Here is a 16520-nt window from a genome sequence, read left to right as displayed (position 1 = left end):
CTGGCCACATATATATTTTTTTATCTCTTCAAATACCCAATCCATATTCAAATTGCCTTAATAATTCCAGAAATTTCTTTTATGACTTGTCCAAACCAAGACTCAATCCAGCACTTGTGCTCGATTAATCTGACACCTGTGCCCCTGGTTGTTTTGTCCCTTTTATTTTAGGACGGTCCCTTTTCAGGACTTAGAGACACCAAGTCAGTAGCCCTGAGCATCCCACCTTTTGGATTTTCTGGCTGTGTGTCTTCACGTCCCCATGTGGCAGGTTCCACTACCTCCTACATTCCCTGGAAACTAGAAGTTCTATCTCGGGCTCGACAGGCTCAAGTTCAACATGGGGACTAGAATGCATGCCTCACCCCAGGAACATCCCCTTTATTCCCATCAACCATGCTGGCAGGACCCCCCTGACCACACAAATATTTAGATTCTTTTGTAGGAAAATAGTTCCCTTATCAACTGAGGCTATTTGGTGTCATTGAAATAAACTCCCCTATTTTCAAATTAAGGGTGACAAGTTGATTTTTCCCTGGTACTTACTGCTTTTTCTAATCTGTAGCCCTCTCCAGCATTCCTGGGGCAGTTGCTGGGTTTGACAGGTCCCACGACCCAGGTCTCGGAGGGCTGTCTGTTTCAGATTCCAATTCACAGGCCAGCACCCCACACGCCCCCTGGGAGTTCTGGAAGGCCCGTGGTGTTTTCTTGCAAAGTGCGCTTGCTCCAGATCCTCCAGATCCCAGCTCAGGGGAGCCCCTCGTCTCCCTGTGTTCAGCCTGACTGGGAACCAAGGATAAATGGAGCACGTTTAGAAGGAACTTAGGCTGGGAGTTAGGACGTGTGCCTCTGAACCCGCCCCAGGGGATCATGGGTGCTCATGGGTAGGAAGGGTGGGCAGAACACAGGCTGCCAGGGAGGAAAGAAGGGTTTGTGGCTTGAGGAGCAGAGGTGACCGGGTGGAGTGTGAGGGAAGAGGGTGTGCCCCAGTCCTCGCTCTGATGTGACCTTGCCCCCATCTCCCCTCTGTCCCGAGCAGCTCTACGTGGCCACCGTGCTTCAAGAGCCAGAACTGAGCCTGACCCCAGCCTCCTCCCCAGCCCGGCACACCTATGGCACCATGAACAGCCAGCCAGAAGAGGGAGAAGACGAGAGCGGTTTGAGGGGCTTTGCGAGGGAGCTGGACTCTGCCCAGTTTCAGGAAGGGCTGGAGCTGGAGGGCCAGAGCCAGTACCACTGATCAGGACTCCAGTCAGGGGCCAGGGGAGAACTGGCAGGGGGAGGCAGGAGGGCAGCCCGGCCTCCTCACTCCCTCCCACAGACTTTGGGAAGCTCCGGATGGAGACATCTGCTGCCCAGCCTTGGCCACATGGAGACCCTGACCTGCTGACCACCTAGAACAGGAGGTTCTGGGAAGTGCCAAGGGATCCCGGGATGGGATGGAGAAGGCAAATGCCAAGTCTTGGGAGAGATGGCTGAAGCCCAGGACACAGACTGCGTGGTGGGTACCTTCCTGGGGTCAAGGTGGAGAAGGTGTGTATAAGGGAGGAGGCAGGAAGACGCCACCAAGGCTCTCCGGGGTCTCCCTCGCCCCTGCTCCAGCTGCCCTTCAGGGAGCTCCTGCTGCTCCAGCCCCAAAGAGGCAAAGGTATGTGCACTGGGCGTCACCAAGACTCTGGAGCATCTCAGCACAGGTTTCCCCGCAGGGGATCTGTAAAGGAGGGGACGGCTGAGACCACAGACCTGAGAAGAGGTGACTGAGCCCCTTCCTGTTCCTCTGCCCTTTGTGAGATGTCCCAGGAGCAGCAGGGAGGAGGCCCTTCTTTCTGATACTGCAAGGGTAGCTGGGACAAGGTTCCCCAGGCTCATTAAACCAGACCTGTGTGCGTCCTGGTGAAGGAAACCATGGCTACTTCTTGCTGGTTGCTATAAGGTGGGGAGGGGCAGAAGCAGAACTCATAGAGGGGACTCCTTTCCCCAGAACGTGGGGCAGTGGGAAAACGGTTACACCTCCCCAAGTCCTGGGGCTAAATAAGAAGATCCCCAAAGCCAAAGAGATGGCCACTAAGTGCTTCCCCGGCCTCTCATCCATCTTGAGTGCTGGGTCCCCAGCCTGGCCAAGATGGGCGACAACTAAAGGCTTCAAAATGAAGGCACTGGCCATCCCCTGCCCTCCAAGTAGGATCCTTTCTCCCCTCTGGGTCTGCCCTGCACTGAAGACTGCCCAAGTGGCCTGCAGTGTGGCCCTGGCTCAGACACTGCAAAAGCTTCCAACAGTGACGTCACTCCAACAGGGATGGGGTTGGGGGAGAGGCGAGTCCCCCATGGAGGAGCCCTTTCTGGTGGGGTATGGATGACCTCCCAGAGCTGCCTCCCCCTGAGGGTTGGAGGGGCTGAATCCTGAACAGAGATGGTGACCCTCAGCACCTCTGCCACCACCCGGGGTGGCGGGGCAGGGAGTACAGGCCTCTGTCTCTTGGGACAGGCTGCTGTCAGGACCACCATGCAGCTCAGCCAGGGTGGACATGGAGAAGGGCCTCCGGGGCCTAGTGAACCCCACAAGCTGAGCTGCATGGGGTCTGTGAGCTCCTGAGCCTCTTGAGCCCCCTCCTCCAGAGTCTGGCTCCCTCCCTGCTGCTGATCTGCCACAAGTGACCCAGGCTCACCCCACCTCAGGGTCCCCACTGTCCCGGGCTCATGGCTCCCTGAGTGCAGATCACACAGGCCCGTCCCTCGCCTAACTCTGCCCACATCCCAGCCCCAGCTTCAAGCTTTGCCCCAGGTGAGAAGCACCCTCTCAAGGGCAGACAGTGCTGTTGACCCAGGGCTCAGCCCTGACTGTGGCCTGGAGGATCTTTCCAGAGAGCTTGGGTCAGCTGGGGAGGAAGTTATCTTCCATCCCTTCTCCAGCTTGGATAAAGGAAAAAGTATACCCATCCTGACCCTAAGCACCCAGGTCCCACAGGGATGTCACCAACCAAGGAGAGGAAAGGACCCTTCTGTAGCAGAGTGGTCAAACCCAGAAGGGAGCTCTGCCTACAGTGAGAAATGACCAGCACCAGGCCCCACCTGACCCTGTAGTGGCTCTTTGATATGTGGAGGGTGTGGGGTGCTGCCAGAGGCTGGCTTGGGGCCTGTCCTTCCCTGGGCACTAGTCTCGACTATACCTGCCGCTGGTCCCTCCCTGCAGCCCTGCTGGACCATTGCTGCGGGTCCTGCCACTGGGCCTCCCCTCGTCCCCCACTCCCCTGAAGGCCATGGAAGCGTCACATGGAAAGGGTCCTGCAGACAACATGGCAGGATGGCTGGGGACGCCCATCTAAACCTGGGTCAAGTGCAACCTGGTGTGACTGTTGAGGAAGTGCCAGACTCTATTTGCTTCTCAGCTCTTCCTGGAGACCCAGGGCAACGGTCAAGGCCCTGCTGAGCACGCTGGACCTCAACCTCCCACGGTCACTGGGGGTTGGGGGTCCTTCAGCTCCTCACATGCACACCACATCCAGGTCCTCCCTGGGAAACCCCCTCCTCCCCTCTCAGCCCACACCTGTCTTGGCCTGTCTACCGCCATCCTGCCCTGCCCCACCCCAAATCCATCCACATAATCCTTTCTGGAGGGAGCTGCCTCTTGGGGGACCTGGTGTGGCCTAGAGCCTCCCAGAGGGGCCTCCCCAGGCCTTGAGCGGCCCCAGCCCTGCCTGCCTGTCCCTCAGCTGCCTCTGGAAGCAAAGTGCCTATCAGCAGCATTGCGTCCTCGGGGGCCCTGGAGGGGTCGTGGACTAACCTTGGCCACCACCACTAAAGGAATGTGCCAGAATGCTGAACCTTCTTGTTATCAATGCTATGACTGTGCCTTGAATAAATAAGTCCTCCCAACCTCTGCCGGCCTGCGCCTCTGCATCTGAGCCAGCCCAGCAGGGCCCCCCTCCACCTGCAAGGAACCGGAGCTCCTCGGGGTGACCTCCCAAGGCCTCGGGCCCAGGCACCACACCTCATGCATGGCTTCTGCCCCTGGAGTCGGACCTGTCCCTCCTGTGAGCCTCTCCCTGTTGAGGCCGTCCTCAGACACCAGAGGAAGGCCCGGCCAGGGCCGCCTGGTCTGCTGGAGGGGTGGGAAAGTGCAGAGATGAGCAGACGCTGGCCCTTGAGTCATCCAGGAAACCCCAAGGGCAGCCTCCCCAGGGCAACAGAAGCCTGGACAAGTGCTGGTCCCTGTGTGGGGACAGCTGGCCTCTGCCAGGGGTGGACTAGACTTCAGTGGAGTCCCCATGAAGAGTGGCATACAGCACTCAGGTCTACGTCTAATGGGGGACGGGGGGGTCAGGGAGAGTAGGGAGGTGTGGGGGGCAAGCTGGGTCAGGACAGGATGAGAAACGCAAAGGCCATCACATCTTTGGTAAGGAGGAGAAAACCGGTCCCTACCCAGGGAAAATGTCTCTGGGTAGGAGACTTTGATTCTGGCCTTTCCTTCATCCAGCTGATGACCCTGGGCGGTTACCTTACAAAGAAAGTCAGGGCAGGAGGCCAGGCATGGTGGTGCAACCTGCAACCCCAGCTGCTCGGGAGGCAGAGGCAGGAGGATGGCAGGTTCGAGGGCAGACTGGGCAACTTAGACCCGGTGCAATACAATAGTGTTTCATCTTATAATTTTTTTTCAAGACAATCTAAGTTGCTCAGGGCCTTGATAAGTTGCTAAAGCTGGCTTTGAACTTGGAATCCTCCTCCCTCAGCCTCCTGAGCTGCTGGGATTATGGGCGTGTGCCACTGCGCTCGGCTTTACAAAAATATTTTAAAAAGGTCTGAGTCTGTAACTCAGTAGTGGTGTGCCCTGGCTTCAGTCCCAGTACTGCAAAGAGGAAAAAGGAAATGCTCTGCCCCAGTTCTGAAGAGAACAGACCCCCTCCTGCCCCGGGGTGAGGGAGGTTTCCTTCCCTCTGCTCCTGTGGGGACAGAGGATGGGTGTATGGGTAGTGGCCCAAGGACTGTCCACCACCACTGCCCTCACTGTGCCACTTCCTCTCAGTGTCCATCAGTGATGGATGGCAGTGGGTGTGGAGCCAGAGACCCTCCTCCTGGTCCCCCTCCCTGAAAACTATTCAAGTCGAGCCAGACGAAACGCACCAGGGCTGCTGAACGAAGGGGACAGTGGCACAGACTCCTGCCTGGGCTCAGGTCCATGGCTGCTACAGGAACGGGCCCTCCTCTCGGGGCCGACGCACTCCTTCAAACAGCTGCCCCTCAGGGTCTGCTCCCAGAGGCCAGCAGCCTCCAGGGTCCCCAGATGGCAGGCCCTGGGCCATCTCTGGGTTTAGCTGCCCTGTCAGGGGACTTGGCTCAGGCAGAGACAGACAAAAAGACAAAGAGGCTGCGGAGTCCAAGAATGGGAGGTGCTCAGGGAGGGTGGCTGTCCTCGGCTCAGCAGGCCAGGGAGGCCAGGAGGTGGTGCCCAAGTCAGGGTGGCCAGTGACCCCTGGCCCAGGGCAACCGTGGCACTGGAGGCAGCAGGTCTGTCCTGAGGAGCCCCCACGCTGGGTCAGGGGCAGGTGTGCTCTCTGGAAGGCCCTGAGGCATGGGCTGGGGAGCTGGTTCACAGAAAGACAAGCCCCCGGGTTTGCCCAACAGGGGCCGTTTGCTGAGAACTGGATGATCCCTCGGCCGTGACAACGAGCAGGCCAGCACCACTCAGGCTTCAGTGACTGGGCGCCTTCAGCCCAGCGGCAAGTGCAAGTCTCCTGAGAGATTCCTAAACCTGATGCCCAGACCCCATCCCTGAATAAACCCAAATTCCTGGGGTGGTGCCCTGTCACCTCTGTTTCCACAGACGTTCCTCAGCCAACTGTCGCGTGCAGGGAGAGGTAAGGAAGCTCAGCGTCTCACCAGCTTGGGCATGACTTCTGTCACAATGAGCTGTGACTATGTTTGGGCCACAGAGGGACACACCAGGCCTCGGGGGGCCCTCTGACTACCTTGTCACCTGCAGCAACTGTGTGGAGAATCTCCTCTTCCCTCCAAACTCAGAGGCCAACGTGGCTTTCATGTCAACCTGCCCATTTTTATGCGACAGAAGGTTCAAGTGCAGTGAACAGATTATGTCACGGGCCGTCAGGCAAGAATAAGCGCTTTGAGGAAAGAACAAAGCAGGTGAAGGCAGGGGAATGCCAGAGATGACAGGGGCTGTTTTGCCCTGGAGGATCCAGGATGAACCCCAGGGGGATGAGCCATGGGAGGAGTAGAGGGTCCGCAGGGACACACACAGGGCCCGGGGCAGTGAGGAGGCCAGAGTGGCCGAAGCCCAGGGAAGGAGTTCAAGGTGAACCTGAGAAAGCAGCAGGCTTTGTAGCCTTGGTCTGGGTTCCAGGTCTTATTAGTGATGGAGGAACCTACTAGAAGATTCCAAGCAGGGGAGGGGCAGATCCTCTTACGTTTTTCAATTTTTTTAAATCGTAAAATACAATATTTACCATCTTAGCCATTTTTAACATGCGGTTCAGGGGGGTTAAGTTCATTTACAATGTGCAACTCATCCCAAGTCATTGCCCGGAGTTTTCATCTCGCAAACAATAACTCCTGGAGATTGTCGTCCTCTGTCGTCCTCTGTCCCCACAGGGATGAAGCCTGTGAGAGCTTAAGGAGGAGGCCCAGCGTGGGCGGGGTGGGGAGCTGTCCCTGGGACTGCTCTGCACACAGGGGGTTGGGGTCACTGGACCTGGGGGTAGGGGATGGGCCAAGATGGGGCAGAGATTGGTCCCCCATAGGGACCAAGGATTCAAGGATGGATGGGACGTGGAGTCTGAGGGAAAGAAAGATGCACCGCAGTTCTCTGGTAAGCAGTGGTTTACGAGGCGGAGACAGCCAGGATGGAGCAGGTTGGAGTGAGGTGTGGGGGCCACAAGAGTCCCATTTGGCCGTGTTGCATTTAAGATGCTCATGAGGAGGTCGAGGAGGTGGCGGGATAACGGGGTCATCAGGACCTGGCTGGTGGTGAAGAAAGGCACCGGCTGAGACCCTAAGCGAGCAAGCACAGGCCAGGAGGCCCAAGGGCTGGGCCAACCCAGGATGAGAGAGAGAATCCGCAGGGGAACGGGGCCAGGACCTGAGAGCAGCCGGGGAAGCGCGGAGGGAGTCCCCAGGCTAGCCACACCGGACAGTACCTAAGGGCACAGACCAGTGTAGGCAAGCCAGTCACATGAAGCCACAAAAGAACATGAGGTCATGTTTAAAACGTCTTCAGCAGGGAAGAAAAGGGGGATCTTTGAGCTGCTCACTGTCGCTGCTGGTTGGTGTGTGCAGAGGTTCACCAGTCTCAATTTTTGTGATTGTTAGCATTTTTTCATTAAAACAAAACAAAACAAAAAATGTGCTTTCCTGGCAAGCACAAGGCCCTGGGTTCAATCCCTAGCCACACACACACACACACACACACACACACACACACACAAAAACGGGTTTAAAAATAAGGGCGTGATCACCGCTGCTGAGCAGGGCGAGGACTGTGGGCCATGCGTCTGGCAAGACAGGGTTGACCTTGACCGTGGCAGACTGAGTGGAGAGAAAGCCGGGCTACAGTCGGCCCCCGTTCTCTCCTGGGAAGCAGGGAAATGAAGACGGTGAAGGGAAAGACCACTCTTTTGAAGAGTTTTGACCTCAAAAGAAGTAAACAGAGTGGGGGCTGGAGAGGAAAGGGGCTGATCTTTGGATAAGATGGGAGATGTGGGCGGAAGGAATGAGAAGGGGTGCCGCGGAGCCTGGGAGGATGGGTAGGCTGAGACCTGGGACAGAGGAGGGAAGGGACCTGTGTGCGCACGTGCACGGCATGGCGGCCTGCCTGGAGGTGAGGGCCGCCACACCCAGGGCAGCCAGGTCATCCCAGGCACCCGAGTGGGCTTCAGACCCTGGGGACCTCAGGCTACGTGTAGAAGGCTGAGTCTGAGCTGGCCTCAGGTCAGGCGGTGATGAGGCCCCATCTGCTACAGCCTGCGGGGCTGGAGGCGGGTTTCCCAGCATGCTGCTGGCCCGGCGGCTGCAGTCACACAGCCCTGTAGGCCCTGCCATCTGAGCTTAGCAAAAATGGTGCCTCAGTTGGGGCTGGCAGGGCACTACCGCACCAGCCCCAACTGTGCAGGCTGAGGACCGCTGGCCTCTGGCCCAGGAGCAGCCCCCTCCCTATCCCCGGCCACTCCCGGACCAGCCACAGACACCCGCCTGGGAGGCCCAGAGCCTACTCCTGTGATGGCCACTCAGTGCTGCTTCCCCTCCCGCTGTCCCAGGTCACACCTGCCCATCACCTCCCAAACGCTGACCTATGGACTGCTCCGCACTGTGCACTCTGGTGGCTGCGTGTTGTCTGACCACCAAAATGCATAACCGCACAAACACAGACACGTTTATGCCTGTTTCCTGTCTCAAAGGGCCATCCTGACGAGGAGGGGCCCTCTCCAAGCAGCAATGCAGGGACCAGACTCCTTCACCAAGTGGCTCTGTCCCCTTCTGCGCATGGTCCTGAAAGTCACTGTGAGATCTGCATCGAACCAGCAATGGACGGCAGAACATTAAGGAGCCCATGGGGGCTTGGGAGACACACCAAGAAGCGGCGCACCCCCCCACCACAACGTTGTCCATTGAACAGAGCTGCCCCTGCCCTGCCTGGTTGCAAGGGAGGCTGGGAGTGTCACTCAGCTGTGAGCACAGGAGAGACTGGGTTTGGTGGCCTGCTGGCCAATCTGGACCCCAAAGCAGTAGCTCCATCTCCATCACTGCCTTCTTTTCCACCCGCTCTGGCCTGGGCCCTGCCAATCGTGTCGCATGCTGCCCTAGGTCCCATGCCCTGCAGGGGACGGCGCTTAGAGCAGGCAAGGCCCAAGAACAGACCAGTCCCTGAAGGTCAGAGAGGCACATGGGACATGTTTATTCCTTGAGTGTGTACAGGACCACAGCAGAGAGCAAGGCATGGCACGGGTGCTGGGAGCAGCCAGGGGCCCTTCCCGCCGCTTCCTCCTCCACCGCCTGCCCAGGCACTGGCACGCCAGGGGCAGTGAATATGGCCACCGAGGGCCCCCACCCTAGAGGGTGAGCAGAACGGAGGCAGAAGGGAGGAGACCGCCTTGCTGGAGGCAGGGGTTGAGGAAAAGCCCTGGACGCCTGCTGCCCCTCATCCCCCACCTCCCAGCCCCTCCCAGCCCCTCCCGCCTGGTTGTCCCCACAGAGCAGTAGCAGAAGTGCTGAGGGAAGTTCTGCCGAGAGAGACTTCTCTCTCTGGGGACACCGAGCAGCCGAGAGGCAGGGGAGCCCCGAAGAGCTAGGGCACCCCTTCCCGGAGCTCACTCCCGGCTCCCCTGCGGGACCCACCGTCCCTCATCCGAAGCTGCTCTTTCTCTGCTGGAATGCGAATGCCCCGGCAGGAAAGCAGCATGGCCGAGGCCGGCCCTGGAAGGTGCTGGAGCCCAGCCACCCATCCTGGGCTCTCCCGAGAGGGCGGACAGACGAAGGGCCCCGTGCCACCGCTGCCCCCAGACCCTGCTCCTCCTCCTGGGGCAAGAGGGGGAGGCCGGGGAGCTGAGAAGGCAGGCAGGGAAGAGGCCAGGGGAAGAGGGGACCCAGAAACCCCTTCCTGGAGCAGAAGCCCCTCCTCCTGCCATGCGTGTGGGCGGGAGACCCGGCCCTGTTCCATCGCCTCTCCAGTGTGGCCAAGGGGACAAGGACCAAGATGCAGGGAGGCCTGGAGGAGCCAGGGCTACAATGACAGACCAACAGACAAACAGAGAGCTGGGGCCTCTCTGGGAAGGGGCCACCTCTTACTCGCCGTCCCAGCCCCGGCTCATGGCGGCCACCACAACTCGGTAGAGCTGGCTCCAGGCAGCCTGCATGGCCGGAGTGAAGGCCGGGCCCAGGCACTTCTCCAGCATGTAGAGCAGGGACTCGCCCACCGTCTGCAGAGGAAGGGAGGCCGAGTCACTCCAAAGGCAGGAAGTAAGCGCTCCATTCCAAAGGTGAGAAGACTGAGGCCCAAGGCTAGCAAGGGCTCCGGGCTGCCTTCTCCCCTGCACAGGGCTCTTGCTTCCTAAGCAGGGTCCTACCCCAATCTTGGGAACCTCATTGTGCCCACCTTCCCCCCAAGGCTGTAACTGACACATTACAGCCAATGGAACTTTCCACTCCACTCCGCCACCCACGACGGGACCGAGCACTGCCCAGCTGAGACCCAACCGAATCACAGCCCTGAGCCTCAGTGTCCTCCCCGGCAACACAGCAGCCATGGAGGCAAGAGTCTAGGCTGAGGAGCCAGATAGACCTGCATGCAGATTCTGACCACCACCGAAGAGCTGGGTGACCTTGAGCAAGTTACAGAGCCTCTCTGAGCCTCTACTGCTCTATCAGTCACACAGGCAAAGTGGAAGTTCCAAGTCCTGGGCTCGCTGGCAGATTCAGTGGGATAATCTATAAACAGTATGGCATCTGCATACAGTAAGCCTCTGGTGCTGATAACGCTCTTGTTTATTATTATTACTATCAAATGAGGTAAGGGTTATCTACCCACCCATCAGCTTGGACCTCCCAACCCTGGCTGGACTCTGAGCTGGACACCACATGTGGGTGATTCCAACTACACCGCGTGGAGCAGAACCACCCACCTGAGTCTGGCCATAAGAAATGAGAAATCATTGCTTTAAGGCAGTGAGTTTTGGGGTGGTTTGATACCCAACAATGGAAGGCTGAACAGACCATGTAATCCCAAAGAGTCCTAAACTTTTATGGTTCTAAAAAAAAAAAAAAAAAAAATGTGGCCGAGAAGAGAACTTGGAGGCTCAGAGAGATCAAGCTAGTGTCAGAGTCACACAGCAGGTAATAACTGATGTGGGCCCCCAGCCCTGGTCATCTGAAGGGATGGACATAGGGCGAGAGAACAGGTGACAGGGGAGGGTTGGGAGAGAGTGGTTGCCCCAGGTCGGAGCTCTGGAGAGAGGAAGAGCCCCCTTACCCACCGAGAAGGAGCTGAGCTTCACGCCCACGGCCCGGTGCTTCCTGCCCAGGCCGGCAAGGTACTCCTCCAGTGAAGACAGGTCCTCCACGTTGGTCACTGCAGCCTCGATCACGAGCATCACCTGCCGAGGCACAGACAGCAGTGACAGAGGGGCCAGAGCAGCCCCACCTGCACAGGACCAGACGGGATGAGTCTGGGAAGGTGGGGGCAAGGACAGGCCAGGGCCAGCCAGGAGGAAGAGCAGGCGTCCAGCAGGAGCTAGAGCCAGCCCACGCCCAGGGCAGACGCCCCTGCTGCCCCTCACCTTTCTGATGTGGCCCAGGAACTCCGGGGAGGACAGGCAGTCCTCCGGGCTGGAGAACTGGTGGCCGCTGTACTGGAAGAGAGGCAGCAGGTCCGGCTCCAGGTCAAACAGTCTGTGGCCGGAGGGGGTAGGTGTTAGGTATGGGGTGCCCAGAAAGCCCCAGGGGGCCTGGCTGGCCACAGTGAGCTGAGTGCGGTCTGGGCCTTGCCAATGCCCTGCTCACCTCTCCCAGGCGCTGCAGGGCATCCCTGAGAGGACAGTGTGTCCCCAGGCCTCTCAGCACCCAGCATACAGTGGTCCCTCCATAAATGTTAAGGGGGTCATTTGGGACGGGAAGGAGCCCTCGAGTAGGAAACCTGGAGTTACCTCGGGGAGGGGAACTCCCCCGCCTGCTCTTGGGTCAGAACTTCTCAGTCTCCTGGGTCTGAGGAGGCTCTGACTAGCAAGGATTCTAGCAAAAACAAAGTCCTTACACATACTGAACACTGAGTACTTCACAGGTGGCTGACTTGTAATTTTGTATCCCTCATAATTTTAAGCAGTGAGTGCAAGTGTTAGACCAATTTTACAAAGGAGGAAACAAGCCCAGAGAGGCTAAGCAACCTGTGGAAGGTCATACAGCTTGAAAAGTAGTGGAGCCACAGCAGAAGCCAGGGGGAAAAAAGGGAGCTTAGGGAAATTCGGGAGGCACAACCAGAAGCTACGACCCTTATTCTGGAAGGTTCATGCTTTTGTGTAATTCCCGTGACTCTGTTTTTTATGACTGTGTCTTGGGGGATTAGGGGTGAGTTGCAAAACTTGGTCAGAAGTTTGGGGCTGGCCTAGGAAGCCAAGTTTCCTGAAAAACCAGGATGTGGGGAGTGTTGCCCCATTGGTGATGGCAGAGAGGTTCCAGAGAGAGACCCAAGGTGAGGCTGGAAATTAGCTCTCCCTTGCCTGATGGGACCTGCGCACCCCTTACCCTTCTTCCTTGCGGTGAGGCTTGGGTGTCTGTCACCTCTTCCCGGGAGGTTTTCTGGTCCTAACCTGGTCCTTTCACATTGCTGGGACTGCGCATTCCTGGGGCGCGGGAGCTCGTCCCGCCGGCGGGGCGCCTGGCACACCCTGCCCCAACTGGCCTTCGGGACACTCCAGTCTCCTCCTACCGGCAGCTGTGGTACCCATGCAGTCCCCACCCAGAGAACACTCGGCAAATGCTGGTTCCAGGAGGGGACACGACGCGGGACCGGTTTCCGCCCGCCCAAGTGTAAGGAGATTCGAGTGGAGGACCCCACCTGTCCCCAGCGAGGCCAGCAGGGAGCAGGGTGTGCTGCGCTGGCTCCTAAGATGTGCCCGCGGCCCGGAGAAGAGCAGAAAAGGGTGCGCCATCCGTTGCCCCGCGCCCCGCTCCTCTGGCGCACATCTGGCAGGCGCCCCAGCGCCACCGCAGCGGGCCGGTTTTTCCTCCTCCGGTCCCAATGCGGCTGCCTTGAGACCGTTCCTGGTGTGGCACCCCTCCACCCGCGCCCGGGCGCTCGGGCAGCCCTCACCTGGCGAACAGGACCGTGCCATGCTCCAGCGGGCTGCGGCTCACCGCCCGCCAGCTTTGCCGGATCAGCTCGGGCTCCGGGCGCTCCATGCTCTCTCCGGGACGCAAGGCGCAGCGCTGGGACCCTCCCGGCGCGGGCGCCCTCACTGCACGTGCCACGCCATCCCCGCGGCCAGGCGGGCCCCTCCGCCCACGGCCCCTGACCTCTGCCGGGCGGGGCCCAACAGCCGCTCCTTTGCCTGGCCCGAGGCGGGGAGAAGACGCCCGCAGCCCGCCAAGGGTGGAAGCGCCCCCGATGTCAGCCCGGCTGGCGCTCTGGGGACCCCGCTGGGGCTGCTGCGCCCTGCACCCCGCAGCTGTAGGGCCGCCCTTTAAAGCAACCGCGGCCCGGGTCCCCCTCCCGTCCAGCAGGGCGCACACTCCCTCTGCCACCACCTTGGCCAGGGACGACCTGGAGGCCTGGGGAATGTCCAGGTTTAGAGCTGAACAGATCGTAGAGCCTCTTTGGGCCTGGGTCTCTCACTCGAAAACTAGTGAGGCTAGTTACTATGTAGGTTGAGGGGCCCCGAGCAAGCTGCGTTGAATTTGATGCTTCCGCTTAGGGAGGCAGCTTGTGGACACCTCTCCCACAAGCCCCATCCCAGCATTGCCCAGAGACTTAAGTCTGCTGCCTCGTGAGCACATGGTCTTTGCTCAGATTGTACCCATTTCTTGTTTTTTTCTGCCAGGAGGTGGGCACCAGGTCACATGCCTGCATAACTAGGCTGTCTGGGGGCCTGTCTGTCCAAGTTCTGGGTCTGACTGGGGCACCCACACACCTTGGGGGCTACTGCAGCTCTCAGCTTAGGGAGGAGTCCAGACCACAGCCATTTCCATCAGACCCATATTTTTCTGAGACCCCCATGTCTGGAAATCTGTGTTGCAGTCCCAAACAGTGCAGGAGATGCATTACAGTCCCCAGACACCAAAGGGGTTCCATAGTTTATTAACAATCGTGACTTTGTGGGGGTTGGGGTTGTGGTTCTCCCTGATAAAGCACTTGGGTTCTATCTTCAGCACAGCATAAAAATGAATAAATAAAATAAAGATATTTGTTCATCTACAACTAAAAATATTTTTTAAATAAAATTAAAATGTATGACTTTTTTACAATTTTTTTCAAAATAGTCCAGATTATAATCTCATGCCAACTTCTCAGGGTGTGCTGCTGGCCACCTGTCAAAACCAAACTTTTATTTTTCAACCATGAAAATTCCTGAAGCCTCAGCCCAGACCCAGTGGCCTAGGTTTTGGAGAACAAGCCTATTTTCATCCTCATTAATTTTGAATCTCTGAGCTGCTCTCTTCTCAGTCTGCCCCCATCTCTGGGCTCAGTTCCAGCAGCTGTACCATAAGAGGGTTGGGTGGCAAGGTCTCTAGAGGCCATTTAGCCCACCTCCTTTGATCCCATGGATCCAAGGTAGCATCCTGGGGCCGTCAGTTACGCCAACAGGTTGTGGCCTCATGGCCAGCCCTGTGGTGGACATGGAGTGAGTGCTAAAACTTCTCAAAAGATTTCTAAAACTTCTTCTGATCCTGAATCAGGACTGGGGGCCTTAGTCCTGATCTGGGCCAAGTCCCCTGAGGCCCTCTGGCTGCTCCCCTTCTTCCAGGGCAAAGTTGGGGTACACACTCTTCCCCATCTTCCTGGTATCTCTGAGTCCTGGGCAGGGGCAGGAGAGCAAGGCTGGGGGCAACCTGGCAAAGCCTGTGTCCTGAAGAGTTTGAGATGAGAGGTCCCCAAGTAAGAGCACAAAGAGACTAGGGCTGAAGGGAGAAGGAACCAAATTTCCAACCTGGGATCCCATGGCTCTCCATGGGGAGAGGCGACATGAGTCTTTGGTGACCTTTGCCTTTTAGTGCCCAGATGCCTGGTGCTAAAAAGGCCACACTTGGTCTGACCCCTGCTCTAGCCAGCTGTCACTCCTACCCTTGTCCCCTCCTCCCCTGGACGGGTCTGCAGTCTGAGGAGCTCACCGGCGCTCATGGCCTCAGATGGGAAGTGGTGGAGGGGCCAGGAACTTGTGGCTCTCTGCCTTCCTAGAGCCAGAAGGCAGGGGAGAGGGCCAAGTGTGCTCCGATCTCTGCCTCCCTTAGAGAAGGGCCCGAGAATCAGGTGTGGATGAAGCAGCCCAAGTGCACATGCCACCCAGTGCATGGAGTGACCGAACTCACTTCTGAGGGGCTGGGGAAGTCACAGGAGCTCTTCCACTGGGGCACCTGCTGAGATGCATGTAGGCTATAGCCTGGGTGAGAGTTCAAGTGCTTTTCTCCAGCCAGTGCTGTCATTCAGAGCAATGTATCATTAATAACAGCAAAGTGCTACTTTTGAGCACTGTGACCCTGTGCCCATTAACCCCGCATCCTCAGGACAGCTCAGTAAAGCCTGCGCTATCTATTCCTTCATCGTACAATTGAGGAAAGGAAGCAAAGAGGTTAAGTAACCAGCCCAGAGTCACATGGTGGATGAGTGCTGGGGCCGGGGCTTGACCCACGGGGGACCCTCTGGCACATTCTCCCCACTGCTCTGTCACCATGACCAACAGCAGCGTCCATGGTTCAGAACAAGCCAAGGCCACTGGGTCTGGGTCAGAGGTGTGCTGGAATCTGCCTGATAGGGTTTGGAAAGCCAAGTGTCCACATCTCTTTCCAACTTCTCATTCAGTGACATCAAGTTGGTAGCTACAAATGGGCAGAGGTGGGCGTAATTTACACCATGGAAACTGGCAAATGTTTTAAATCAGGGCTTTTCTTTGCTCACAGAAAACCTGCTGTTAAACATCTACCACCACTGGTCTGGGCACACCTGGGGGAACCAGGAAAAACTTGTTCCTCGCTGATCTGAGGATGTGTTATACAGGACGTACAAAGGAACACACTGAATCGGGACACGTCCTAGCTTGGTGTTCACACCTCACCTCAGGGTGTCCAGTGCTGCTAGAGTGCTCTCCAGAGGAGCTTGAAGTCAAGGCTGGAGAAGTCAAAAAAGCCCAGCTGGTGCTAAATCCTGCCTCTACTATTTCCCAGTTATGGGACCTCAGGCAGGAAATTTAATCTCTCCCAGGTAGAATGGAGACAAGAACCTCACTAACTTCACCAGGCCTTTAAGAGGATTCAATGTCACAGATATGTCAAGATTCCATAAACTGGCAGGGTGCAGGGGCACACACCCGTAATCCTGGCAGCTCAGGAGACTGAGACAGGATGGCGAGTTCAAAGCCAGCCTCAGTGACTCAGCAAGGCCTAAGCAACTCAGAGAGACTGTTTCTGAATAAAATATAAAAAAAGGGCTGAGGATGTGGCTCAGTGGTTAAGCTCCCTGGATTCAATCCCAGGTACCAAAAAAAAAAAAAAAAAAAAAAAAAAAAAAAAAAAAAATCCATAAACTAAGCTACGCCATTCCAAGATCCCAAGTATTTAGTGTGCTTCTGATTTGTCTGTCCGAGGCCTTTTCCATCTCCTAAGGAACACAACCTACTCTGCTCCTCAGCCTGCCTCCAGCTTCTCTCCTTCTCCCCACCTCCTTCCAACACACAAGTTAGCTCTCACCTCTGTCAGATCCCTAATGTCATTCCAGGTGACAAGACCCCATCAGGATAGGGCCTGTTAAGAAAACGGCAAGTTGCTGCAATGCTGGGCCACTCAGCTGTCTCAGAAGAGGACAAAGGGCTCAC

At 57.5% G+C, this 16520-nt stretch overlaps 2 protein-coding genes across 3 annotated transcripts in view; one reads left to right on the top strand and one right to left on the bottom strand.

The window, feature by feature from the left end:
- The window catches only part of TMEM63C (transmembrane protein 63C), a 66568-nt gene extending 62702 nt beyond the window's left edge, over positions 1–3866 (top strand). For both annotated transcript variants that reach the window (XM_079126740.1, XM_079126739.1), the window contains exon 25: positions 1040–3866. In XM_079126740.1, the coding sequence (XP_078982866.1) occupies positions 1040–1240 (201 nt within the window). In that variant the 3' untranslated portion in view covers positions 1241–3866. The remainder of the gene's footprint in view (positions 1–1039) is intronic.
- A 5622-nt stretch (positions 3867–9488) lies between these two features.
- On the bottom strand, positions 9489–16141 carry NGB (neuroglobin). Its single transcript, XM_079130192.1, has 4 exons — positions 12809–16141; positions 11280–11391; positions 10977–11096; positions 9489–9923 (listed from the first exon to the last, which is right to left on the bottom strand). The coding sequence occupies exons 1-4, from the start codon at positions 12895–12897 to the stop codon at positions 9789–9791; spliced, it is 456 nt and encodes a 151-aa protein (XP_078986318.1). The 5' UTR covers positions 12898–16141; the 3' UTR covers positions 9489–9788.
- Between the last annotated feature and the right edge of the window lie 379 nt (positions 16142–16520).

This window comes from Sciurus vulgaris (genome assembly GCF_902686455.1).
Source record: "Sciurus vulgaris genome assembly, chromosome: 2".
NCBI lineage: Eukaryota > Metazoa > Chordata > Mammalia > Rodentia > Sciuridae > Sciurus > Sciurus vulgaris.
Note: the sequence above shows the minus strand (reverse complement) of the source record. Positions and strands in the feature narration are given on the sequence as shown.

Bases quoted from the DNA above. Each gene is read 5' to 3' on its own strand.
- NGB (XM_079130192.1), bottom strand. From the start codon at position 12,897: ATGGAGCGCCCGGAGCCCGAGCTGATCCGGCAAAGCTGGCGGGCGGTG. The intron at 11,392-12,808 runs GTGAGGGCTGCC...CTCCGGCCACAG, and splicing joins GGCACGGTCCTGTTCGCCAG to ACTGTTTGACCTGGAGCCGG. The intron at 9,924-10,976 runs GTGGGTAAGGGG...CTTCCTCTGCAG, and splicing joins TGAAGCTCAGCTCCTTCTCG to ACGGTGGGCGAGTCCCTGCT.